Here is a 27,721-nt window from a genome sequence, read left to right as displayed (position 1 = left end):
AACAAAACGAACAAATAAAGTTGTTCAAAAAAAAAAAATTGGGTTCGCCGGCCTGAACCCAAGGAACTGGTGGCTGGGGGGGGTGGGGTTACGTCCCAGAAGAGGCGCCGATTGGCTGCCTTCTGGGGGGGTAGGGGGTATCCTGGGCGCAAGTCTTTGCGGTTGGACACCCCCACTTTCTGATATCCTGGCTGTGATTGGTCCAGTCTACAGCCTGGACCAATCATCATCCAGGATATCGCTGACGTCGCAATGGGGGCGGTGCCGGTGCGTGCGTCAGTCACTCACCGTCACCGCCACTCGGAGAAGAGGAGAAGCAGCCCGCCGGTTCCCGCCGCCGAGACGACGAGGGAGAAGGACCCGCCGCAGAAGAGGAGGAAGAAGCTGAGCCGCGCCGCCGCCAGGTAAGTTTGAACGGAGCAGGCCGCCCGCCGGTTCCCGCCGCCAAGACGAGGGAGAAGGACCCGCCGCAGAAGAGGAAGAAGCTGAGCCGCCCCGCCGCCAGGTAAGTTTTAAGGGAGCACGCACGCTGACACTCTGCATCGATTGGGGGGCAATGTTGGCACTCTGCAATCATTGGGGGGCAATGCTGGCACTCTGCAATCATTGGGGGACAATGCTGTGGCACTCTGCAATCATTGGGGGACAAAGCTGTGGCGCTCTGCAATCATTGGGGTACAATGCTGTGGCACTCTGCAATCATTGGGGGACAAAGCTGTGGCACTCTGCAATTATTGGGGGACAAAGCGGTGGCGCTCTGCAATCATTGGGGGACAATGCTGTGGCGCTCTGCAATCATTGGGGGACAATGCTGTGGCGCTCTGCAATCATTGGGGGACAATGTGCTGTGGCGCTCTGCAATCATTGGGGGACAAAGCTGTGGCGCTCTGCAATCATTGGGGGACAATGCTGGCGCTCTGCAATCATTGGGGGACAAAGCTGTGGCGCTCTGCAATCATTGGGGGACAATGCTGGCGCTCTGCAATCATTGGGGGACAATGCTGGCGCTCTGCAATCATTGGGGGACAATGCTGTGGCACTCTGCAATCATTGGGGGACAAAGCTGTGGCACTCTGCAATCATTGGGGGACAAAGCTGTGGCGCTCTGCAATCATTGGGGGACAATGCTGTGGCGCTCTGCAATCATTGGGGGACAATGCTGTGGCGCTCTGCAGTGATTGGGGACAATGCTGTGGCGCTCTGCATTGAAAGGGGCTCGCACGCTGAACTCTGCTTTGATGGGGGCACGGAACAGTTGCATTGAAGGGGGCACGCACGCTGAACTCTGCATTGTGGGGGCACAGCACAGTGTTCATTGCATTGAAGGGGGCACAGCACAGTTGCATTGAAGGGGGCATGCACGCTGAACTCTGCATTGTTGGGGCACAGCACAGAGTTCATTGCATTGAAGGGGGCACAGTGTTTATTGCATTGAAGGGGGCACAGCACAGTGTTTATTGCATTGAAGGGGGCACAGCACAGTGTTTATTGCATTGAAGGGGGCACAGCACAGTTGCATTGAAGGGGCATGCACGCTGAACTCTGCATTCTGGGGGCACAGCACAGTGTTCATTGCATTGAAGGGGGCACAGCACAGTTGCATTGAAGGGGCATGCACGCTGAACTCTGCATTGTGGGGGCACAGCACAGTGTTCATTGCATTGAAGGGGGCACAGCACAGTTGCATTGAAGGGGGCATGCACGCTGAACTCTGCATTGTTGGGGCACAGCACAGTGTTTATTGCATTGAAGGGGGCACAGCACAGTGTTTATTGCATTGAAGGGGGCACAGCACAGTGTTTATTGCATTGAAGGGGGCACAGCACAGTGTTTATTGCATTGAAGGGGGCACAGCACAGTGTTTATTGCATTGAAGGGGGCACAGCACAGTGTTCATTGCATTGAAGGGGGCACAGCACAGTGTTCATTGCATTGAAGGGGGCACAGCACAGTGTTTATTGCATTGAAGGGGGCACAGCACAGTGTTTATTGCATTGAAGGGGGCACAGCACAGTGTTTATTGCATTGAAGGGGGCACAGCACAGTGTTGCATTGAAGGGGGCATGCACGCTGAACTCTGCATTGTTGGGGCACAGCACAGTGTTCATTGCATTGAAGGGGGCATAGCACAGTGTTTATTGCATTGAAGGGGGCACAGCACAGTGTTTATTGCATTGAAGGGGGCACAGCACATTGTTCATTGCATTGAAGGGGGCACAGCACAGTTGCATTGAAGGGGGCATGCACGCTGAACTCTGCATTGTGGGGGCACAGCACAGTGTTTATTGCATTGAAGGGGGCATAGCACAGTGTTTATTGCATTGAAGGGGGCACAGCACAGTGTTTATTGCATTGAAGGGGGCACAGCACAATGTTCATTGCATTGAAGGGGTCACGCATGCTGAACTCTGCATTGAAGGGGGCATGTACACTGGTCTCTGCATTGAAAGGGGGCATGTACGCTGGTCAATGCATTGAAAGGGGGCATATACCATCTCCTGTACCATGACCTGTGACATGCCTATACCATATCTGTGCCATGCCTATACCACCACCTGTGCCATGCCTGTACCATCACCTATGCCATGCCTATACCATCACCTGTGCCATGCCTGTACCATCACCTATGCCATGCCTATACCATCACCTGTGCCATGCCTGTACCATGACTTCAAAGTCACGCAATTTTTTACTGCGTTTTTTGACGCGAAGCAATACCTATTACATTTTTCTTTTTGCGCCCCCCAAAAAATTTTGAGCACCAGCCGCCACTGTTTCTGTTGTGGCTCCTTCTTCATTGTCTAATCACAGACTGGGGGCAGAGAGGGGGTTACAGAGAAAAGTCAAGTCACCAATCTGCCCCTGCTATCTAGTAGGGCGGTGTAAATCTCAGGACTGGCTGAACAAAAATTACAAATACTTTGGTTTATATCATGTATATCACTATAAAGCAATAATAAACACAGTGCTCAAAATCAATCTTCATAAAAAAAAAAAAAGATACTCTGTTCAAATGGAAATACATAGAAATCATGGTAAATTGAATATATAAAATGTGCTTCAAAATGACTGCAAATGGTCCAATAAACAGAAAAAGTCAGGAGAAGAACAGCATTGGTGTTGTATTAGTAAGACCCCTTTCACACTGTCCGCTTCATCAGCAGACTCTGTTTTTCTCAGCAGAGGATCGATCCGCCATTCCGCCGCTGAGCAGGCGGATGGCAGCTCTGTCTTTGTGCTGTGTGCAGAGACAGAGCTGTCAAGTCCCCGCTGTTCTCTATGGGGGAATCGAATGAGGAAACCGCCTGTCCGTTCTCATACGATCCCATCTGATCCGACAGACAGATGGAAAACAGGGTTTCCATCCATCCGGATTTGACAGACAGGATCGGATGGCAGCGGAGACATGTCCGCTGACATCCGCTGCCTTATAGAGATGCATGGGGCATCCGTTCAGATCTGCCTAAAAAACTGACAGGCGGATGTGATCGGTCCGCATGTGTAAAAGGGGCCTAACTGATTTTAATGATGTTTTTTTTTTTTTTTTTTTTGTATCTTGCAATGATGATCAACTCATTTTTCATTCTTCAAGTATAACTAAAGGCAAAACTTTATTTTTTTTGGTTTTGAATAGAGTGGAGAGGGATTAGAACACCTGTCAGGATTTTATTGCTGTCTGTGCCACTGTTAGGATATTCATCATGTTTACAATTAAACTCCCACACTTTGGGTTGTCTCCAGAAAAGTACTAGAGGGAAAATCTTTCTTTCTCTTACGTCCTCCGACAGTCGCCGCCCCTTCCCAAGTCTTCACCAATGGGTATTGACCTTTTCTCCGCAGGAGTAGCTAGGCACAAGATTTGTTAATAACAAAAGCTTTTAGCATAGACACACCCCTAGGGGCTGTCCCCTTAGTCAATACCTCCCTGCACCAGCATTCCCAACTCAGTTTGATCTTGCCTAGCTTAGGAGTAGCAGGCTTTCCTGTGCTGGGGCTTCAGTCTCAGCCTTCTACCCTTTTTTTGATTTTATTTCAAGTATTTTTCTTTCTTTACTAGCTGTTGTTTTGTCAGCTTTAGTTTAGGGATCTTCAGATGAAGATGATCATGCGGAGCTGGGTCTCGGACTGGCCGCCCTGGATCCCAGGGCTGAGGGCCAGATGGATCCCCAGCCTGCCATCGAGCGTTCAGCTATGGTTCGCCCTGGCGCTATGAACGACCCATCCCTGTTCGCTGCAGGGATGCTGCCTGTGAGGTGGCTACCTCACTGGACGCCATTCTGCGGTCTCGTGCTGCAGTCCACTGCGTTCTGGCTGCGGCACTCCCTGTCATCCTGATAGCGGTTTGTCGCTTGAGACGGCTCCCCACGCCATCCGGTACGGTAAGCACCTTTTCTATGTGGGGGCCTCTGTCTGGGGTGTCAGTCTGCTGTACTGTGTGTCCCCTCATGTCTGTGTAGTGGGCTCCCTGATGTATCCCTGCGGGGTTATTATTTATTCACTGTAGTGAGGTGGGGACCCCTCCCTTTCATATGTCACCTTGTGTGTTATGAGTGCAGACATGTATGTGCGGTGACCGCTACGGCTGAGCACCGCGCGGTCCGCCATTTTCACTGTGTGTGACATGTTGGCTTCACCCTGGGCCTTGTACAGGGTTGCAGTGCGGTGCTTTTGGCGCCTATCGCCGACATTTTTGGTGTGTGGCGGGCCGCTCGATCCGAGCACATGTCGGCGGCCATTTTCTAGAAGCCTCCATTGATTCCTATGGGAATCCATTTTCCCTGAGCCAGCAGCAGTGTTATAGTTCAGCCTATCTCTGGAACAGCGATCAGTGGCAATGCTCTGCGAGCTCTGCAGGTGATTTCTCCATGATTCAGCTGTATTCTGCCCCTGTGGGGATCGGTGCTGGTTGTGGGCTTTGCGGTGGGCTGCGCTCGCCGCAGCGCTTAAAGGGCCAGTACCTTTTTGTTCCACACTTGTTTATTGACATGGATTCTCTGGATAACTGGTTCCCCCAGCCTGGTGGGGGACCCTGGGTCTGCTGAACCCCTGCTGTGCTTTACTTGGCCGCTGTAGTGACATTTTTGGTGTCATGGATGGGGGTGCTGATGGCTGAACGTTCTGCATAGTAGCGGGCCAGGTTGTCTATCTCCTCTGTTTCAGATGGTGATGTGGCTGCTGTGACTGGCTTGCCCTTTTCAGGGTCTCGCTCAGCTCTGGCCCTTTTGGGGTCTGGAGGGGAGGCAGAGGTTGAAGGGGTTGATGCGTCTCCCCCAGGCTCGCCTGAAGAGCTTGCGCTCATGGATGTGCTGCTCCCTCCCATGAAAGATCATCCTTTAGGATACATAGAACCCGCTAGTTGGCGCGGGTTTTTTCCCTGCCCTGCTGCATTTAATCACGCTGTGATTGAACAATGGCGCAAATAAAAAAAAAAAGCCCTTATTTCAATTTTACGCTGCTTCACCCTGTTGCGCCCTCCACGGAGGAGCGCTTGTGTGTGGCACCCCAGGTGGCACAGGGTTTCACCTGTTGGCCAGGGTTACCCTGGTTTCCACTGAAGGATACCCCGGTTTTCCGGGATCCTACGGACGGGAGGTTGGGGTCTCTTGCCCGCCATGCTTATATGGTGGCGGGCTCTATGCTCGAACCTATTTCGCTTCTGTCATGGTGGCTCAAGCAGGGACCGCATGGACTGAGGGGCTCTGGCGCACCCTTGTGTCTGCTGCTGCACCGCCAGCTGCGCTGGCTATGGTAGTCCTGCTCCATCAGGGGTCATGTACTTTTGCGATGCGGCCTTGCATGAGGCCCCTCTCGCTGTCTACCATCGACTGATCTGGCTGATGCGTTGGTCGACTGACCAATTGTCACGGAAAACGGTGGATGGTTTTCTCTGTGCTGGGTCTCGCCTTTTTTGGCGAGGCTTTGGATACTCTGGTGAATGGAGTCACTGGGGGCAAGAGCTCTCACGTCCTTTCGCGGCGAGCGGGGCCCCGCATTTGGACCCTCTCAGGGGTCTTTTTCGTGCCCTTAAGTCGCAGTCCAGGGGTAGACCCTTCGTAAGGCCAAGGTGGCCTGAAGGAGCCTTGGGCGGGTAGCGAGAGTCTGGCTGCGCCGGCTCTGCGCCCCATTCCGCTTCTGCCTGAAGGGACGCCCTCACCCACTTCTGGGGTGGGGGAACGTTTGTGCGTTTTTCCTCCAGCCTTGGCTGTCCCGGGACAGGTGGGTTCAGGAAATCGTTCGAATGAGATACAAGATCGGACAGGTTTTTTTCCTCAATTCTTCGGCTGTCTCCTGGGCGCATGCAGGATCTCCTGGCCCAGGGGGTGGTGGTCCCGGTGCCTCACCGGGTCAGGTTTCGGGGGTTTTTACTCCAATTTGCTCACTGTGCCCAGTAAGGAGGGCAAAGTACGTCCGATCCTGGACTTATAAGCTCTGAACCGCTTCGTGCATGTTCGGGAGTTTTGCGTGGAATCCCTGCGCTCGGTGGGGTTGCCCTGTGCCCGGGGGGATTCCTGGCCTTTGTCGGCCTGTTGGATGCGTGCCTGCGCATCCCCATTTTCGAAGGTCGCCAAAAGGGGCCTTCAGTTCGCCATTATGGAGGACCGTTGCCGGTTCGTGGCGTTGCCTTTCGGTCTCGCTTCGGCTCCACGGCTTCTTACCAATTGCTGGCACCTGTTCTGGGCCTGTTGAGAGCCCAGGGCGTTGCGGTCTTGGGTTATCTGGATGATCTCCTGTTTAGATCGAGTGTCAGTCAGGGCCTGCGGAACGCCCTGTCCACTACGGTACAGGCGCTTCAGGAGTTCGGTTGGACCATCAACGTTCCGAAGTCGACGCTGTCTCCTGCGTTTCGCTTTCCCTATCGGGGAATGGTTCTGGACTCTGCTCATGCTAGAGTGTTCCTGCCGGAGGGAGAACTCTGGACTATTCAGAATGAGGTCAGGTCCCTCCGGGACACCCGTTCCTTCTCACTCAGGACCTGTATGCGGTGCCTGGGGTTAGTGGTCTCGGCCTTCGAGGCGATTCCCTTTGATCGGGGTTCACACGCGGTCTCCCCAAGGGGAGATTCTGGCCAAGTGGAGAATGCGTCCTCAGTCTTGGGATCTGAGGGTTTCGTTGAGCGCCGAACCAGAGGAGCTCTTCTGTGGTGGCTCCAGTCCCCGGCTGTGTCGGGGGGCAAGTCTTTTCATCCGTTGCTATGGACGGTGCTCACCGCGGCTGCCAGTCTGTCGGGCTGGGGTGGTGTTCTGGGCATCCTGTTTGCCCAGGGAACTTGGTAGGAGGGGAGATCCTCCCTTCCGATCAGCAATCTGGACTTGGGAGCGATACAGCTTTGCCTTCTCCAGTGGTCGGAACGACTTCAGGGCCGTATGGTTCGGGTTCAGATGGACTATGCCACCGCGGTGGCTTACGTCGACCACCAAGGGGGCACCAGGTGTGCCCGAGCGGCCCAGGAAGTGCCTGACATTCTGTCCTGGGCCGGACCTCACGTCCCGGCGTTCTCGACAGTTCACATTCCGGGGGTGGGGAACTGGCAGGTCGGTTATCTGAGCCGCCAGACCCTGGACCAGGGGGATTGGTCCCCACACCCGGAAATCTTTCAGATGCTGTGCGCGAGGTGAGGATCCCCGGATGTGGATCTGTTTCGTGTCTCGGCTGAACAACCTGGGGGAAAGGTTTGTGGCAAGCACGCGCGATCCTCGGGCGGCCGCCTCGGACGCATTGGTGGCACTTTGGCATCAGTATCGGCTGATGTATGCCTTTCCTCCACTTCAGTTGCGATCCTGGCTCCTTCACGGGTTGGCCTAAAAATCGCACGTGGTGTTTCTGATGGCACCGGACTGGCCTCGCCGGTCCTGGCACATGGACATCGTTCATCTGGCTGTCGTGCCTCCGTGGCGCCTGCCACTGCGGGAAGCCCTTCTGTCTTGTTGACCGATCTTCCTTCCTGCTTTACAGTCGCTGGCTGTAACGTCCTGGCTGTTGGAAGCCAGATCCTGTGGACGGGGGTCTCTCCCCTGCGGTCCTTCCTTCTCTACTCACGGCTAAAAAGCCTTGTCTGGTAACGTTTATTACCGTGCTTGGAAAGCGTACTTTGCCTGGTATGTGTCCAGGGGATTCTCCCCTCGCTCATGCTCGGTGTCGAGAGTGTTGGCTTTCCTTCAGACTGGTGTGGTCCAGCTTTTGGCGCTGGCCCCGATAACGGGCCAGGTTTCTGCACTGGCTGTTCTTTTTCGGCGCCCTATGGCGTCTCATTCCTCATTCGCACCTTTGTTCGAGGTGTGCGTCTTTTGGCCCCTCCTCGGAGGGGGCCCTTACCTCCGTGGGACCTGGACTTGGTTCTGTCCATGTTGCAGCGTGTCCCCTTTGGCAACTTCAAGGGGATATCGTTTGTCTCTGCTGTCTGAAAAGATTGCCTTTTTTAGTGGCGATCACTTCGGATCGCATGGTGTCAGAGTTGGCGGCGTTGTCCTGCCGTTCTCCCTACTCGGTGGTTCACAAGGGTAAGGTGGTCTTGCGACCTCACCCGTCCTTCCTCCCTAAGGTGGCTCTTGCTTTCACCTTGTTGAGGACATAGTCGTGCCTTCGCTCTGTGCGAAGCCCGTGCATCCTAGGGGGTTGCTTTGCATTCCTTGGATGTTGTCGGGGCGCTCAGGGTTCCCCCTGTCGTCCGCTATTTCTTTTCGCGAGTCGGATTCCCTCCTTGTACTTCCTGAGGGTCCTCGGAAGGGCATGGCGGCGTCTGCAGCGACCATTGCCAAATGGATCTGACAGTCCATTGTTCTGGCCTATACTTGCAGGAACGGGTTCCACCCTTCCCTGTTAAGGCGCACTCTACCAGATCTCTGAGTACGTCTTGGGCCTTCCGGCTTCGGGCCTTGGTGCCCCTGGTGTGCGAGGCTGCGACTTGGTCGTCCGTGCACACTTTCTCCACTTTTTATAAGGTGGATGTTCAGGCATCGGCCGATGCCTCCTTTGGCCGTAAGGTTCTCAGTGCGGCAGTGCCTTAGGGACCCTTGTTTTTTGGGTCCTTGGCTGTTGGGGTGTTTTACCCCTGGGTTACTTGTTTTTCCTGGGTTGTTGCTCCTGTTGAGCACGTTTTTCCTGTTGCCCAGTTGGTTCTCTTACTGTGGGTAAGGTTCCTTTCTCTGATGTGGGTACTGCGTTGCTTTTTCTGCGGCTGCGTCTCCCACCCCTCAGGTCTACACTGCTTTGGGACGTCCCATTGGTGAAGACTTGGGAAGGGGCGGCGACTGTCGGAGGACGTAAGAGAAAACGGAATTTTTGTAAAATCTTACCGTAAAATTCCTTTCTCTGAGTCCTCCGGCTGTCGCCACCCCCGCCCCTCTTTTGGGGTTTTTGTGTACTCTTACTGCTATGCTACCAAACTGAGTTGGGAATGCTGGTGCAGGGAGGTATTGACTAAGGGGACAGCCCCTAGGGGTGTGTCTATGCTAAAAGCTTTTTTTATTAACAAATCTTGTGCCTAGCTACTCCTGCGGACAAAGGTCAATACCCATTGGTGAAGACTTGGGAAGGGGCGGCGACTGTCGGAGGACTCAGAGAAAGGAATTTTACGGTAAGATTTTACAAAAATTCCGTTATTGGGGTACTAGTTCTGGTGACCTGGGGGTCCCCAAGGAATTCTCTTAATTTGCAGGGATTTCCTCTCACTTCCTGTTTGGCTATGGGGCAGGAAGTGAAGAAAAATCTCCCCAATGAGACACAGATGGCTGATAAAAAATCTGATAAACCTCCCTTGCTCGATCCAAAATGAAAAAGAAAAGTTTTGCCTATAGTTCCACTTTAACTGCTTTAAATTCTCTACAACCTTGTGTATATTTTGCAATTCTTTGCTATCATTTTCCTTTTCTTTAAAGTTTAATAATCATGTTACTCTTTTCATTTATTTATTCTTCTTGTTTATTGCTGTAGTTTTCCTATTTTGCTGCAAATTTTAAAATGTTTCTATGTTTTAGGGTTCATCCCTTCTTCATGAAGCCATTCAAGGTGAAAGCTTAGCAGTTGTCAATTTCCTACTCGATAAAGGAGCTGACGCAAATCTGCAGGATACGGTGTGTGAGTTCAAACTACTCAAAATCCAATAAAACTATTTATTTTTATTTATTTATTAATGTAATGCAAGCCATTTATGGCCAAGCAGAGAAAATAATATGACCAGTGCATATTTTACTTGTAATAATCAGACCAGTTAGAGAAGTTTCTTATGATGATGAATGATTTCAAAATTGTTTGAAAACCTTAGCGAAAAAGTTGATCACAGACAAAAATGACTCAAGCTGCGATTGCGCCACACATTTTAAATTGACAATTTTAGGTGCTGTCGTTTTTTACCATTTTATAGGTGTGCACAATTTTAAATCTTGGCATGTTTGGTATCTATTTAATCAACAGAACATCCTCTTTTATATTTTATCAAAAAATGTGTATTATATTTTGTTTAGTGTTATTATTATTTTTTAGTGTTTGTGTACACTAATATTCCTTTAAGTGTATTTTTACCTAAATATGAGGTAAACGGCTTTCATGCGAAATAAAAAATTGCAACAACAACCATTTTATTCTTCAGGGCCTATGCTTTCAGATAATATATATATTGTTTGGGGGTTCTAAGTAATTTTCTAGCAAGCATGGCTGATTTTACCATGGCAAATGGTTATATACAGGATATCTCATAAATATCTAAAGGATAAAAAGGATTGCTCAGAAAACATTTCTCCATAATTATGAGGTACTGGTCATAAATGTACCCAGTAAGATAGAGTTGTGATTAAGACTTGATTCACACCTGTGCAGTTTGCGTTTGGGTATTTCTGCAGTGCTTTTTTGCTGTGCGTTTTTGCACACATGATGTTACTGCGATTTTGCCATGATTTGTGCTTTGCATTTTATATATTAATATTAAAATATAAAATTAAAATATTTTCTATTTTAATATATATTATATATTTTTCTGGCTCTGCTTCCGTATAAATAATAATTACAGGGGCTCCTTGGCTCACTTCACAAGCTCAAACTAAAACTATGTATAAACATGTACAGTGGAGGATAAGGATATCCTGCTTCTTTCTAAAGTATGGAAGCATAAGCACATATTGACCTAACTTTGTGTTTGGTCTCAGTGCAGAAGTGCAGACCCTGTTGGGTGGTGGAAGAAAGGTGTACGACATGGCTTCAATGTATATCAATTATTTTATAATGATTTTATATTGTGTAAAATTAGAGATATAAACAGTACTTTAGATCAGTGTTTCTCAACCTTTTTTTAGTTGGGGCGCCCTTCAAAAGTATTTTCAGTCTTGAGGCACCCCTGCCCAAGGTTTGATTCACGTTACTGTGTATCGCAGAACACGTGCAGAATCGTGCTCGTTCCTGACACACAGACAAATGCTCTGCTCTTTAGGGGTGCCTTTAATTCCTAATGGCACCCCACACTTTGGCAAACATGGGGTGCTTTGGGTGAGGCACAAGTTAAAGGGTCAAGGACTTCTTTCCCTACATTTCTGCTGGTAGGGAAGCCCATTGAAGCCCTACACGCAGAACACATACAAAACACAGGGCTTGTTCACATGTCAGTTTGGAGGGGCAGTAAAATCACATGGTTGAGCTGTCTTTACTACCCTCAGCTGCTCCCCCTTTAGCTGCAGAGGCAGCATCTGGGGATGTACACATGTGGTGGCTGCAGCTGGTGGTATACCCAGGGTGAATGGGGCTGCACTGCAACCACCCTGCAACTGTGTGCATGGTTGCGGTGTGGTGGTGCTGCATTTCCGGGCTTAAAACAGGAGGCGAGAAGCAACATATTGCCTCTTTACCACCTGCCAAATGCCTCTGAAAAGTGATCTAAGCAAGGATTGATTTTCAAAGGAGTATCAGCCCTTGCTGCTATCAGAAACAAGCCCTAAAAAGCAGTTCTGACAGTACAGGAATGGGGGTTCAGGATTAAAAATAACATACATACACACACACATATATATACAAAAATACATACACACACATATATATACAAAAATACATACACACACAAATACAAAAAAATGTACAAACACACATGCATACACACATATACAGACACATGCACACACACACACGTACAAACACACATGTACAAACACACAAACACACACTTACAAATGCACACACATGCATAAACATGTATACATGCACACATCCAGACACATGCGCGCACACACATACAAACACATATACAAACACACACATACATACAAATGCACACACATGCATACACACACAAACACATGTACAAATACAAACATATGTATACATGCACACATACAGACACATGTACACACACACACATGCATACACATGTATACATGCACACATATAGACTCATACAAACACATGTACAAACACACAGACACACATGCACATGTGTACACACACACACACACACACACACAAACTTTAAAAGTTCTAGTACAATACTAGTACATTCTAGTACAATAATAGAGTAATTCTAGTACAATACCTTTCCTCACACAGCCGGGTACTGCACTGTAGGGGGAAGCAGAGAGCACAGCACACTCCCCCTCCCTTTACTTTCACTTTCCTGAGGCTGACGGAGCTCCTTCACAGCGCCGATGTACAGTTCGGCAGGGGATCGGGAGATCAGGCTCATCTGACAGCCCTTCTCTACCATGATCCTGCGGCACACCTGAGGACCTCTGGCGGCACACCGGTTGAGAAAGGCTGCTTTAGATAATCCTTTTTCAACCAGGGTGCCCAGGCACCCTGGTGTGCCTTGAGGTTTGTTCAGGGGTGCCTTGGCAAAATGCCTAAAATTTGCCTAAAAATGTATACTAGTCAGCAAATGGATCAAGCCTGCCTTTTAAGGTACACAAAACCAAAGGTTTTTTTGTGCACCATTTCAACCTTCCAGCCACTGGCATCCTAAGAACAAGTGATATCATCAGTGTTGATCGCCTGCACAGCATCCTTGTTTGACCCCCCCCCCCTGCCCCTCTCTATCAACACTGAGGTAACATTAGCTGAGTGATGGAGAGAAACTGAGGGAGAGGAGAAACACTTGAATACTAGTCGGTACTAGTGTGCAAAAGTGTATTTGCTTTGGAAGAATAAATCCCCTCTAATGTTTGGTGTTCTGTGTATATCAATGCTGCCTCAATGTACAACTATAAGAATAGTTTTTTATATTTTAGAATGGGGTGCCTCATGACTGGCCATAATTTTAAAGGGTGCCTTGACTGAAAAAAAAGGTCGAGAAACCCTGCTTTAGATAATAATAGTACTTTTGGACTTCTTAAGAGATGCTTGAATGCTTAGAAGAGTCGTTACTACATGTTACAGTGTCTGTAAAGTCATACATATGTTATGTTAATTTTGCAGCGTGGCAATACTCCTTTACATTTGGCTGCGTCATTAAAATCTGCTGGTAATTCCTCTAACATGTGCCAGGCTTTACTGAGAAAAGGAGCAAATCCTACAATACAAAACCAGGTAAGAATCCATCCTGTAGTAAGAGGAGGTCTTATTCACTATTTGCATTATTTACTTCTTTCATTTTTTAATTATTTCTTTACTACCTTCAATTACAACGTGCAATTAAAGCCCAACAGTCATTAGCGAACGCGGTCTATCTCTCCAAACCCAATCTTTAGTATGACGCAAAGCTCCCCTTCCCCAAAGGCTTTAAATCCAGGTGTCCAATGGCGCCGCAGCTGTCTCAGCCAAACAGGTGGGTGAGCCGCGGACCGCCAAGGGATTCGTTGATATCGCTGGACAGAGATGGGACTCAGATAAGTATAAGGGGTGGTGGGGAGGCTGCTTTACACAGAAGGCTTTTTATCTTAATGCATAGAATGCATTAAGATAAAAAAACCTTCTGACTTAATGACTCCTTTAATAATATTATATAATATCTTATATTATATTACACAAACCATAATTGGTGCCACTTAAGAGCCGGTTCACACTACCAGAAAGTCGCCTCATAAGGGGCGACTTGTTAGCGCGACTTCAGCGCGACTTTAGCGCAACTTGTGAATTATTTTAAGCAACTTATATGATAGACAACTTTGTACGACTTTGTATTTGGCCAATCAGAATATGATGTGTTGTGACCTAATTCCCCTTTTCTGTTTTTTTTCCCTCATTGCCCACCAATGCCACGTATCAGTGTCCACCAGCGCCACTGCCCACCAGTGCAACATATCAGTGTCCACCAGCGCCACTGCCCACCAGTGCAACATATCAGTATCCACCAGTGCCACGTATGTCTCCACCAGTGCCACTGCCCACCAGTGCCACTGCCCACCAGTGCCACGTATGTGTCCACCAGTGCCACTGCCCACCAGTGCCACGTATCAGTGTCCACCAGTGCCACTGCCAAACAGTGCCACGTATCAGTGTCCACCAGTGCCATTGCCCACCAGTGCCACGTATCAGAGCCACGAATCAGTGTCCACCAGTGCCACATATCAGTGCCACGTATCAGTGAAATGAATCAGTGTACACCAGTGCCATGTATCAGTGCCACGAATCAGTGTCCACCAGTGCCACATATCATTGCCATGTATCAGTGCCACGAATCAGTGTCCACCTGTGCCACGTATCAGTGCCACGAATCAGTGTCCACCAGTGCCACATATCAGTGCCACTAATCAGTGTCCACCAGTGCCACGTATCAGTGCCACGTATCAGTGCCACGAATCAGTGTCCACCAGTGCCACATATCAGTGCCACGTATCAGTGCCATGAATCAGTGTCCACCAGTGCCACATATCAGTGGCATGTGTCAGTGCCACGAATCAGTGTCCACCAGTGCCACGTATCAGTGCCATGCATCAGTGCCATGTATCAGTGTCCACCAGTGCCACATATCAGTGCCACGAATCAGTGTCCACCAGTGCCACATATCAGTGCCATGTATCAGTGCCACCAGTGTTCACCAGTGCCATGTATCAGTGTCCACCAGTGCCACTGCCCATCAGTGCCACGAATCAGTGTTCACCAGTGCCACGTATCAGTGTCCACCAGTGCCACTGCCCACCAGTGCCACTTATCTGTGTCCACCAGTGCCACTCACACAGACCAGGCAGAGATAATGGTATATATGAACTGTAGGCATGGCTGCCATGTGGGGAATGCCTGGCTAATTTTCCTTCTTCTTCCTGGAAAGTCGGATCACAGTCGCTTGACAAAACATAAGGATCCAACTTGGAGGCGACTCCCATTGAAGTCTATTGGGACAAGTCGGATACAAGTCGCCTCAAAGTAGTACAGGACCCTTTTCTGAAGTCGGAGCGACTTCAGTAGTGCATATTAAGACGGCTCTCATTGATTTACATTGCATTTGTTATGACAAGCGACTTGGGGCGACTTGAGGGCACACAAGTCGCCTGACAAGTCGCGGCAGTGTGAATGGAGTCTAAATGGCTTTACAGAATTTTTACACCAAGATCCCTAAAGGAAATATAAACCCAATCACTCAAATCTCAAATAAGATTCTATAAGGATCTATTCACATTAGCGCGTTTTAAAAGTCATACATTATTCAGTGCGACTTTGTAGTGCTACTTTGATTCGTCTTTCAGTTTAGTCTTTGATCCAACTTTACATTCAATGGATCTAAGTCGCATCAAAAATCGCAGCAAAGTAGTGCAGAGACCTTTACAAAGTCCCTGCAACTTTAAAGTGTACCAATTTGAACAGGTGCCTTTAAAAAGAATGGGGTGCGACTTGTCATATGACTTTGATGTCCAACGTTGCATGACAAATGGCACAAGTGTATGGAGCCTTAAAATGTTAATGCCACTTTAAAAGTAAATTTGACTCTTTAGATCCAAATACTACATTTAACCACTTTACCACCGGAGGATTTTGCTGTCTTACGTCCAGGCCACTTTTTGCGATTCGGCACTGTGCGACTTTAATTGACAATTGCGCGGTCATGCAACGCCGTTCGCAAACAAAATTTACGTCTTTTTTTTCCCCACAAACAGAGCTTTCTTTTCGGGGTATTTGATCACCTGTGCGATTTTCATTTTTTGTGATATTAATAAAAAAAAGCGACAATTTCGAAAAAATAACAATATTTTTCTACTTTGACAGTTAAAAAATATCCAATATATTCACTTTTTGTCATATATTTAGGCTCTGTTCACATGTAGGCGTTTTGGGGCATTTTTGGGGAGTTTTTCTGCTCTAGGATCAGCTCTCAAAGCGCCCAACAAGACAAATCCTATTAATTTCAATGGCCCCTGTTCACATCTGAGCGTTTTGACGCTGTTAGGCTCCGTTCACATCTAGGCGTTTTGGGACGTTTTTGGGGAGTTTTTCTGCTCTAGGATCAGCTCTCAAAACGCCCGACAAGACAAATCCTATTCATTTCAATGGCCCCTGTTCACATCTGAGCGTTTTGACGCTGTAAGCAAAACGCCCAACGCTCAAAAAAGTACATGAGCTTCTTTTTGGGCAGATTACAGGCGTTTTCCATTGGTATCTATTCAATCAAAAAAACGCCTGCACAAAAAACGCCCGTAAATCGCGGTAAAATCGCGGTAAAAATCACGCAAAAACGCTACGCTCAGGTGTGAATGTAGCCTTAAGCCAAATAGTATTTAGCTACATCTTTGACAAAAAAATTCTCAATGAGCGTATTTTTAACCGCTTTGAGACCGGAAGATTTTACCCCATTCCTGACCAGGCCATATTTTGCGATTCGGCACTGCGTTACTTTAAACGGACAATTGCACGGTCATGCAACGCTGTACCCAAATTAATTTATGTCCCTTTTTCCCCCACAAATAGAGTTTTCTTTTGGTGGTATTTGATCACCTGTGCGATTTTTACTTTTTGCGCTATAAACAAAAAAAGAGCGACAATTTTGAAAAAATAACAATATTTTTTACATTTTTATTTGAATTTGCCCCCCCAAAAAATGTAAAAATAGAAATTTTTTAACATTTCAGGCCAATTTGTTTTATGCTACATATTTTTGGTAAAAAAAATCTCAATAAACGTATTTTGATTGATTTGCGCAAAAGTTATCGCAGCTACTAACTACGGGAAATTTATGTAATTTTTATTGTTTTTTTTTTTTAACTAGTAATGGCGGCGATCTGAGATTTTTTTTTTGTGGGTCTGCGACATTGCGGCGAACAGATCGGACCCTTGACTGACATTTTTGACACTTTTGGGGGTACCAGTGACATTACTACAGTAATCAGTGCTATACATATGCACTGTTACTGTAAAAATGACACTGGCAGGGAAGGAGTTAACTTTTATTGGTGACCAAGGGGTTAATGTATGCCTGGTGCTTACTAACGTGTGTGGGGGGGAGGGGACTATGTGACACAGGCACAGATCGCAGGTTCAGCTATGCTGAATCCTGCAATCTGACCCTGCCTGTCACTTAGGAGATCCGCCCGCTTTGTTTTGTCAGAATATTTATACTGCTCTGAATATAACAGTGTCTATTTATTTCAATAAGCAAAGATCTGTAATGTAGGAGAATCTCCACTTATTTCCACAAATCAATATGTAGCGAATTCTTTTTATTGATTAATTTCTTTTTAAAAGCATATACCAATCTTAGTGAAAACAGTCTACAGTAGGGAATATATAAGTATATTTATTCACAAGACATGTATTCACAATAAATGATCAGACTTGAGATGACACAAAAAGATAACTTTACATAAAATACAAACTTCAAACAATAAATGCAATGTGATTTGTAGCTCAATAATGAAAGTAAAAATAAAGCAAGATTACATGTTTCCCCAGGTATAGTAATAAACCATAAATTAATATTCTATATAATCAGACCACAATTGTCTGCGAATTGTGCAGCCGAAAGTCACTCCACTGCAGATGGAGCGAGAATAGGCCAAGCAAAATGGTAGACTAATACGCTAATAATGCGCTAAATCTGATATTACAGTAATAAAAATGTATAGAAACAAAAATCAGCTTTTTAGAGAAAAATCTACATGGTTCATACAGCTGGGATTGTAATCTCATTACCCTTAAATATGCAATGTAAAACATGTAAGGAAGGAAATAAATGATAGTAAATATTAATCAAATAAAACAGCAAGGTATATTTACCATATTTAAAATGGCTGCTAGCTTAGAATGGTCATTACCAGAGTCCTTAAGATGGCTGCCTTCCCAAAATGGTGGCCAGTTAGGGAGGAGTTTCGTTTGGCGTCCTTCAAAGTTTCAGATGAATGATGGAGCAAGATGGAGTCTGTATAGATGAGTATATGTATGGATGCGAGTAGTGTGTATGTTGTATGTGTAATGAATGTTGTGTAATGGAATGTGTTGTGTCTCTCTCTCATCTGGGCTTCCCTTTTTATATTGTATTGAACAAAAGGGCTGTAAAATTACCATAAGTCAAACCCAGAGGGAGGAACATTATCCCCATTGGTTGAGATAACTTATCCATTAACTGGTGAGGTCATTGGGTGACACCTCTTAACCAGTATATATTGGATATTTAAAACTATATCATAATTTCTCCATTTAAGAATATCATAAAAACAACATAATAATCTATCCATACTCTCATTGATTACATGTACATTTAATATCTCCATCATGCATCTAGGCAAGGAATGAATCTGGTAACACCATCATATAATTAAAGAGGAAGTAAACCCTCCTCTGTAACTTGTACCTATAGGTAAGCCTATGATAAGGCTTACCTATAGGTACTGTAAATATCTCCTAAACATGTACCGTTTAGGAGATATTTACCTTACATGCAGCCAGTGACGTTACTGACGCATGCGCTCTGAAGGAATGGCCGCTCGTGCCGTTCCTTCAGAGCTCCGTGCCGTGACCATTGGTTCCCGCGCGCGTGCGCGGGAGTGACGTCACTGCGGCACCGGCCAATCAGATGGCCGGATGCCGCGATCCCGGAAGATGGGCGACTGGACATGTCGTCCGTCATACAGGTAAGCGGACGGCACGGCGGGGGCTCGTTCTAGGGTAAGTATTTCATAATAAGCTAGTATGCGATGCATACTAGCTCATTATGTGTTTCTCTTGCAGGTTGCAAAAAGAAAAAAAAAATTTTGTTGGGGGTTTACAACCTCTTTAATATATATATCTATATATATTGGAAATGACTGTCTAAACCAAAGACTTCACTTAGCATCAGTCACCAAAGATGGCAGTATTGTATTGCTCTCAGATTCAGTATATAGCAATATAACAAATAAACTTTGAACCTTATATTGACAAAGAGCCTATAATCCCAGACCTTCTAGACTAGACTTCTGGCAAGGTCAGAAAAGTTTTATGATATTACAAAGGTTTACTGAAGCCTTTCTAGACATGCAGAGATCAATATCACTTAAAGCTAGAATTTAGCAAGAATGAAACAACTATAATATATAACGTTTTCCTACATATCTATGTATGTTATTCATATATTTATTTAATTGTTAATATTCTGTTACATAGGATTATAATACATCTTTAAATCTTATTTTTCTAAATGAGTTTAAACACAGAATACTTGACCAGTGTTTTATGGTCCCACACACAGATAAGATTACCTTGGTATAGCGTCAGCTAGACTTTATCTAAAGAAAGTCAACAGGCTATCTATTTATTTAACAGCATGTCTGTGTAAACCTTTTAAAAATCTCCTGAATAGACACTTTTTGCCTAAAAAGAGGTTTGACCTTTCATTAACCTAACAATATGGATGTCACTGCTCTGCTCAAAATTTCTATATAAAACAGAATATGACATATTTCCATTTTTTTTTTTAACCTCCCCAATAATCCTGACAGTTTACACAAGCGGGCGGATTTCCACACTCGATCCCCGACGATCGGGGAAGAGCAGCGGTGATCATCGCCGCTCCTCCCCTGGCCCGCCGCCCACAAGGGGAGGAGTCCAGCAACATAGGTCTATGTCGCTGGACGATAACGAGCTACTTTGCCGCAGTACGGTCAACGAGACCAGTCGGCAAATGGTTAAATAATACTTGGTGATCCTGCCATTAAAATCCTTGTTCAAAGACTTTCTGTCAACAACACTTTGTCCCTGTCTACTAGTTGTGCTCTTGTATTGTCACACAGTCACATGAGCTTCCAATGGAGACTTTAAAGCAGTGGTGGTCAACTTTCTTGATATAGCTCAAAGATGTCCCTTGACATCACCAAAGGGCCGCACATAAAATTCAGTGAATATTCAGTATCAAAAACAGCAGATACACAACAAGATATGACCAAAGGTTATTGACATGACACAAGAGCTGGTCATGCTACAAACATGGTCAGAGACTACCGGCATGCTACAGGATATGGTCAGAGAGTATGGACATGCTACAAATGATGGTCAAGGACTTTAAACATGGTAAAAGAGTTGTTGAAAATTAGGGACATGCTTCAGGAGTCAGACTTTGGCGACACAGAGTAGTGGTCACATGAGCCCGGAGGGCCACACAAATAGTTCCAAAGGGCTGCATATGGCCCCTGGGCCCCAGGTTGGGCGCAAGGGCTTTAAAGTGTTAGAGAAACCCACATTATATGTTTGTTATGTGTTCACATTCACACAGCATATCTAGAAATAATTGTAAAAATATCTGTCCTTTCTAGTTGTTTCTTTGGAGCAGGATTAGGCTTGGTTCACACTGCTGTGATGGCAAAGTCGGATGACTTTGCCCTGCGACATCCTTCCGACTTGACTCGACTTGGATGCTATTTAGGAGCCTGTACAAGGACTGAAATTGCATCAAATCAGACCAAAGTAGTGCAGGAACTTTTTCTAAAGTTGGAGCGACTTGTGTAACATCAGTTTAGATGACTCTCATAGGGAAACATTGAATTTAAGCTGTCATGTGGACTTGGGGTCTTACAAAATTGAGCCTTAGGCCCCATTCACACACTTCGTCCGTCGGACGGACTCCGTTTATCTCAGTAGGGGATCGATATGCCGATCCCCCACTGAGCAGGAGGATGATAGCTGTTCTCCTCACTGTGTGCGGAGACACAGCTGTCAGTTCCCCATACATCTCTATGGGGAAATCGGATGGGAACGGACCGTTGGTCCGTTCTCATCCAATCCCATCCGATCCGCTGGATGGATGGAAAATAGGGTTTCCATCCGCCCAGATTTGACAGATCGGATCAGATCGGATGTCAGCGGACATGTCTCTGCTGACATCCGATGCCCCATAGGGATGTATGGGGGGACCGTTCAGATCCGCAAAAAAAACGGACAGGCAGATCTGAACGGTCCGCCTGTGTGAAAGGGGCCTTATAGAGGACACTGAAGGCAGCTTCTTTTGCTTGAACAAATATCTATATGTGAATCTAGGAGACAGTGAGGGAGCTTTTTTTGTAAGTGAATTAACATATAATGTACCACCAAAGATTTGAGAACTTTAACTCTTCATTAGGACAGACAGCCCAACACTTCTAGTTTACAACTGACAATGAAGATCTGCCTGCACTCTATTAACAGGATTAATTATGGAAAACATAACTCATAAGCCTTTTACTTCACATTATATAGAAGGGGAGAGCTGAATAAAATTTTCAGCAAGTAAAAATTAAGCAACAATTTTTTATTATTTTTTAAAATGATACTATGTGAATGGAAACATGTGACAGATGATAAGGTAAGTCCTATACCAATTTTTGCTGCAAAAGTGGAAATACACTTTAAGTGGCCATTTCAGCATAGATCGCATAGGCATATTGCAGTGTTGTCACCCCCTGGAAACCCACTCTGCATGCTAGCAAGCTGAATGAAAAAAAAAAAAAATCTAATTGTGTATGGTCACATTAAATTTCATTCATTGATGGGTTATGTCTACCTAAACAGACAAACGTGGTTATCGGCTTTACAAATATCCCTGCCTTGTTCTGTTTTGTGTAATGTCTAATCCTTAGACCCAAACTACAAAAACTCTAACATATTTAAATTGTGTGGGGTGACAAATATCTGTGCCCCCTTACTGACTCTTTATAAGGGAAAGTTAACTTATGAACATTCAACATATATGAATAATACACCTACCCCTTCCTCTCTTATCAGCTTCATAAGATGTCATGTACCAGAAGTTCTAAGTAATAAGTGGGCCACAATGCCTCTGTCTTCTTCTTTTATGTTTTGGCATACCCAGGGCCGTAGATAAGAGGGTACCACCAGTCCTCCTGTACGGGGCCCAGGTGTGAATCGGATGTGGGCAGGGAGGGTGATCGCTGGGGCAGGGGGGCAATTACTGGAACTATTCCCCTGTATGGCTTTCTCTGCAGCACCTGAAATCTGGCTTCTTCTCCTCTCCCTCCCGTTGGCTTTCAGCTGTAGCAGAGGGAGCCATACAAAGGATCAGTTCTATTAATGCCCCCGCCACAACGATTACTCTCCCTGTTCACCATACATTTTCTCCTGCTGCCCAGACCCCCCTGTGTGCCCCCCATCCCCACAGCACTGCTGGCTTCCCTCCTCTTCTTCCCGCTGGCAGCTGCAAGCACACAATAGGGTCCTTCAAGCTTGAGAGTGGGGAAAGGGTTAGGTATGTCTTATTTACCAGCTCTTCCTTTCCTGAATGAACACAATGAGTGATCAATACCGATCACCCACTATGTTCATTCATAACTGCATCATTGAGTGTGTGGGGCCCGTGTCAGGTTGTCTGTATGGGCAGCAGCCCTGGGCATACCTCCCAAATTTTGGACTTCAGAATGAGGGACACTTGAGGGAGGAAATGACCTGCGGCACGTGTAGCTCATGCCAAATCAGCACTTAATCATAATGCTTAAGTTTTGATTTGGCATGATATGCGTTACCTGGAAACTCTGCATTGCCCTACTGTGTTCTGTGGAGGTGTTTTTATATGAAGAATGTTTTAATAAAGGTGATTTTACTGTATGTGCGGTCAACCAGATTTTCTTTCATTCCATGTCAGGCTTCAATATATTTATTTTTTGCAGCGGTATTAAGCCCCCAAAAGCAAGCATTTATTATGATGTAACTTACAATTTCTTAGATGTGATAGCTGCATTCTTTTTCTTTTTTTAGGCTTTCTTTCATTTTCATCTGGTGTTCCAGCCAGTAAGCCTGTTTTTCAAAAGAACAAGCTCTCCAGCAATATGTATCAGTTACAGAGATGAGTCAAACCATTTGACAGTAGCAGGGGTACTTACAATAATCATTTTTTTTTTATGTAAAACCTTTATCCCAAAAAAAAAAAAAAAACTGTTTGCTGTAACTGCCTATGAAGTATTAGCTGGAGTTTGGCTTCAGTTTGTTAGTGTATTTAAATCTGCTAGTACATCAGACACTTTCTTCCCCCCTGGGCTGACAATGCTGGTGCCCTCTGCTCATTCATCTAGAACAGGGGAGTCAAACTCAATTTTCTTGTGAGCCACAGCAGCATAATGGTTTCCCTCAAAGGGCTGGTTGTATCTGTAAAACTATATGTCCAGAGCATCCCACTCCCCTTACATCAAATGTCCCCCCTCCCCTCCTGCCATCAGAAGTCAAGAGTCCCTCACCCTCCCTTACATCAAAGTGCACCACCTTCTGTGGGGAAGAAGCTAATGGCGGTGTTCTATCAGATTCAGCAACCGGAAGTGACGTACGGACTAGAACAACTTAATGCACATGCGTTCCAATAGGTCTCCTAATGTGACAGAACACGAAGCAGTGGCGGACATCTTCTTACACCCACGCACGTCTTAAATTTTACATTTATTTCAGCAGTAAACTCACCTTATTTACTGAATCCCACTATTACATTTATAATATTATTGTATTCTAGTAAATATAGCGAGAAACCTGCATGAAAAAGGTGGTGGCGGCCATCTTGGTACACTTCGCACTGCTCAGCGACAAACTGATTATATAGTGAAATAGACTATTTCACTTGATCGCTGTGAAATAATCTATTTCAGTATATAAGGAGAGTTTAATGCTAAAATAAATGTAAAATTCAAGACTTACGTGGGTGTAAGAAGATGTCCGCCTCTGCTTCGTGTTCTGTCACATTAGGAACGCATTGCGTACGCGCAGTAAGTTGTGTAAGAAGATGTCCGCCTCTGCTTCGTGTTCTGTCACATTAGGAACGCATGGTGCACGCGCAGTAAGTTGTTCTCGTTCAAACATCACTTCTGGTTGCAGAATCTGATAGGTAGCGGTATTTTGATAGAACAGCAGAGCTGGGTAGTAGAAAGTGCAGAGTCTGAAGTAGGACCAAGGAGGGCTGGAGTCTGCTGAATGCTGAGACCAGGGACGGTGGCAAGAATGGGGTGCTGCAGTTTCACAGAGAGGCACAGGTTCTGTAGGAGGAGTTCTGTCTTCCTCTCCTGTACTGACCGATAAGATGGGGAGGGGGTGGGGCAGATATGAGCCTCTCCTTAGCTGCATGGAGGATTGCAGGATCTGGTGGAGGAGTTTTGTCCTCTCTGCTGGCGACTGCTGAGACAATGTGAGGGGGTTTTCGCAGCTGCAGGAGAGGTGCGAGGGCCACATAAAATGGCCTGGACATACATGTGATCTAGAACGTAAGCACTTTATACAGGAGGTATGTTACTGGCAGGATCACCAGGTGAAAACAGAGGGAAAAAGCCTAAAAAACAGATGCAGCCACCACATCTAATGATTGGTAAGCTGCAATATATTACATTTTTGGTTTTGGGTTTAATATATTATAATTTATATTAATACTTTCAAGTAATTCTTAGAAATGAAAGCGGTATTCTGATTTATTTGACCTAAGATAGCTAATTGGATGTTATCTGTTCAAAAATGTATATCAATGAGTGGTCTTGTAGGAGACTCAGATTTGCTTGTTGATTTCTAATGAAACACTCACCCTATTGTACTGCTGGCAGACAGATATCTAATGTTGCTAGACACTTACATTTTTTAACAACATTTTTTTAACAGATATGGACAGCAATGTGTGTTAGAACATGACTGGGATAAAAAAAACAGAGAAAAAATAAAATATGAATATGGGATGTTAGTTTACAAACCTAAATGATATTGTATATTACCAATTAAAAAATGCTTGAGGTGATTGTAGCCATATGAGTGCAACTGCAACAAGAACAATTGAATACTGTCCGTGATACTTTTTTTTATTTGCACTAACATTCACATTTTCTGGAAGTCTGCCTGCCCTCTATTTGTACCTTGGTTCCCTGCGGGTTTTACTGCCACAGCTCCCGGGATAGACGTCCCCCTGAGCCTTCTACCTTCAGAACCACCTTGTTCTATTTTGAGCTGATCTGTAAGTAGAAAGGTGGATTATCCTAATAATATGTAGAACTCCCCTTTTTTGTATAATTTTGCCAAACTATATTTCAATTAACTTATTTTCCATAGACATGCATCTGCTCCTGAGGAAGTGGATGTTGCTCCACGAAACACGTCAATATTTTGGATGCAGTTTGGTTTTAATCATGCATTCATATCTGGACCTCATATCTGAATTTATTTTATACTATGAATTTATTTCTTGTAATTTATTTAGGTGGATATAGTATATTTACTACAAATTGGCTCAATAATATTATATTGTCGTTTTAACTGTATTTTGCTTCTATGATATCTGCATACACTTGGAATAATAAACCTGTCATTGTATGGATTTACTATTTGACTACTTGCATGCTTCATTTTAAGTCCCAGGATGTATGTAAAGAATTAGGAATGGAGGCACATGACTCTAGATCAGCCTTTCTCAACCTTTTCAATACAGAGGAACCCTTAAAATAAATTTCTGGTCTCGGGGAACCCCTGCTAAAAATGAAAAATCTACAACTCATGACACGTTAGTGTGACAGTCAGTGGGAAGAAAGCTCCTTACTCTTGTCATCATTGGGAAGAATTCCCCCCTTACAGATAGCTAAAAGGAGCAATGGTGTCATTGGGAACTTATCTGAGAGGCAGAAATTGCCCATTGCTCAAGGAACCCCTAGCAACCTCAGGAGGAACCCTAGTGTTCCACAGAACCCTGGTTGAGAAACCCTGCTCTAGATGGTGCTCTGGGCCACAATGTTTTAAACATTCAAATTTTCAGGACAAGCTTTCAGGTGTACCACCTTCTTCAAAGTCCAAGGTGTACTATTTGTTCATTAATAGTTATACGTGTCAACTTTTAAGTCTATATGTTGTATTAAATGCTATGCTAAGGAACTGAATGTGTTTCCTCATTATTGTCTACATTGAAAACAATTACGTTTTACTGTGTAAATCTTCTTAACAGAACAAAGAGAATTTTGTATTCACCCTTCTGAGAAGAGCAGCCGCCGAGAACATTGAACTTCTGATCACACTTGCTCTGCAATACCAGACTGACCTGCTGAGCAGAAATGCCGTGAGTATTATTGAGAGCGGTATGATATTTTGAAAGTGGATTAAACAGTTCAAAGCTTTTTCCAAAGAATAAATATGGAAAGGTCATGATGCAAAGCCTATACTGAGATCATTATAAACATAACAAAAAAAAGAAATTGAATAGTAATGGATGCATTCTGTTCGGAAAAGTCCTATCTCTTTTGTCCTTTTGGTCCACCATAGCTTTTAGTACAGGCAGTTTTTTTCCCCACTATAACAGTTATGTCTTACTATACTTGTATATAATGATGTATAACTTCATAAAGTGCAGCGCTATCCCAAAATTTCATCCAAAATGCAAAACCAATCTCCAAATCCACAACTGTATTATAGTGAAGCTGCAAAAATACCACTGGACAAAAAAAAAAAAAAATCCCAGCAATGTGAATACTGCACACACCCAAAAAAGTAATATTATTTATAATAAAATAAGCAAAAACTTGTGGGTATAAACCAAGTGTCTTCCTTACCCGCTTGCCACCCGCCCACAGTAGTTGTACTGCGACCGGGCGGCAGCTCCAGCCCGGGCGATGTACCTGTACATTGCGGTTTTCTTCCAGATTCCCAGAAGCATGAGTTTGGCAGCTGATTTCTGCCAATGATTTTGGCTGAAATCAGTTGATAGGCTGTGGCCAATAACACACACAAAAAAAAACCCAGAACTCTGCGTACTACGAACAGTGATCTGGCTGTTTCTTTTTCTGACAAACAACTGGCCCACTGCCCTCACCTATTACTGGCCTTCACAGGAAGGAGCACATGGAAGTGCAACGCATGCAAAACAAAACCAAAGAAAATTCCCAGCTTAACTCACCAGCCAATCTGCAACCATCTGAATTATCCTGTCTAACAGATTGTATCAAAAACAGGTGTTTAGTTAGCACACATTTGCAAATACATGTGTAAGCTGCAGAGCCACTCCGAGGCACATAGCACATAACGCAAACTGTTAGACAGGATAATTCGGTTGGTTGCAGACTGGTTGGGGAGTTGGGCTGGGAAATGTCTTTGCTAATTCTTCTCCCTGCAAAGTTATAGCTGCCTAAATTCAAGTATATATACCATAGATTGTAGGTGCTATATCTTTCGCACAAACCAATATACACTTTTTTTTTTTCTTTACCAAAGACATGTAGCAGAGTACACTTTGGCATGTACACACATTTTGGCAGAGTACCTGAGTACCTGTCTCCAGCCCATCAGAGTACCCGAGTACCTGTCTGTAGCCCATCAAAGTACCCCGTCCCCAGGCCATCAGAGTACCTGAGTACCTGTCTCCAGTCCAGAGTACCCGAGAACTTGTCTCCAGCCCAGAGTACCCGAGAACCTGACTCCAGCCCAG

The 27,721-nt window shown here is 45.4% G+C and overlaps 1 protein-coding gene across 1 annotated transcript in view; it reads left to right on the top strand.

The window, feature by feature from the left end:
- Window positions 1-27,721, top strand: part of LOC309554107 (death-associated protein kinase 1-like) — a 98,135-nt gene that overhangs the window by 20,692 nt on the left and 49,722 nt on the right. Inside the window, exons 4-6 of the mRNA XM_082255653.1 lie at window positions 9,975-10,070; window positions 13,387-13,497; window positions 26,249-26,359. Coding sequence (XP_082111779.1) covers window positions 9,975-10,070; window positions 13,387-13,497; window positions 26,249-26,359 — 318 coding nt within the window. The remainder of the gene's footprint in view (window positions 1-9,974; window positions 10,071-13,386; window positions 13,498-26,248; window positions 26,360-27,721) is intronic.

Source organism: Pelophylax lessonae (genome assembly GCF_965119305.1).
Source record: "Pelophylax lessonae genome assembly, chromosome: 4".
Lineage (NCBI taxonomy): Eukaryota > Metazoa > Chordata > Amphibia > Anura > Ranidae > Pelophylax > Pelophylax lessonae.
Note: the sequence above shows the minus strand (reverse complement) of the source record. Positions and strands in the feature narration are given on the sequence as shown.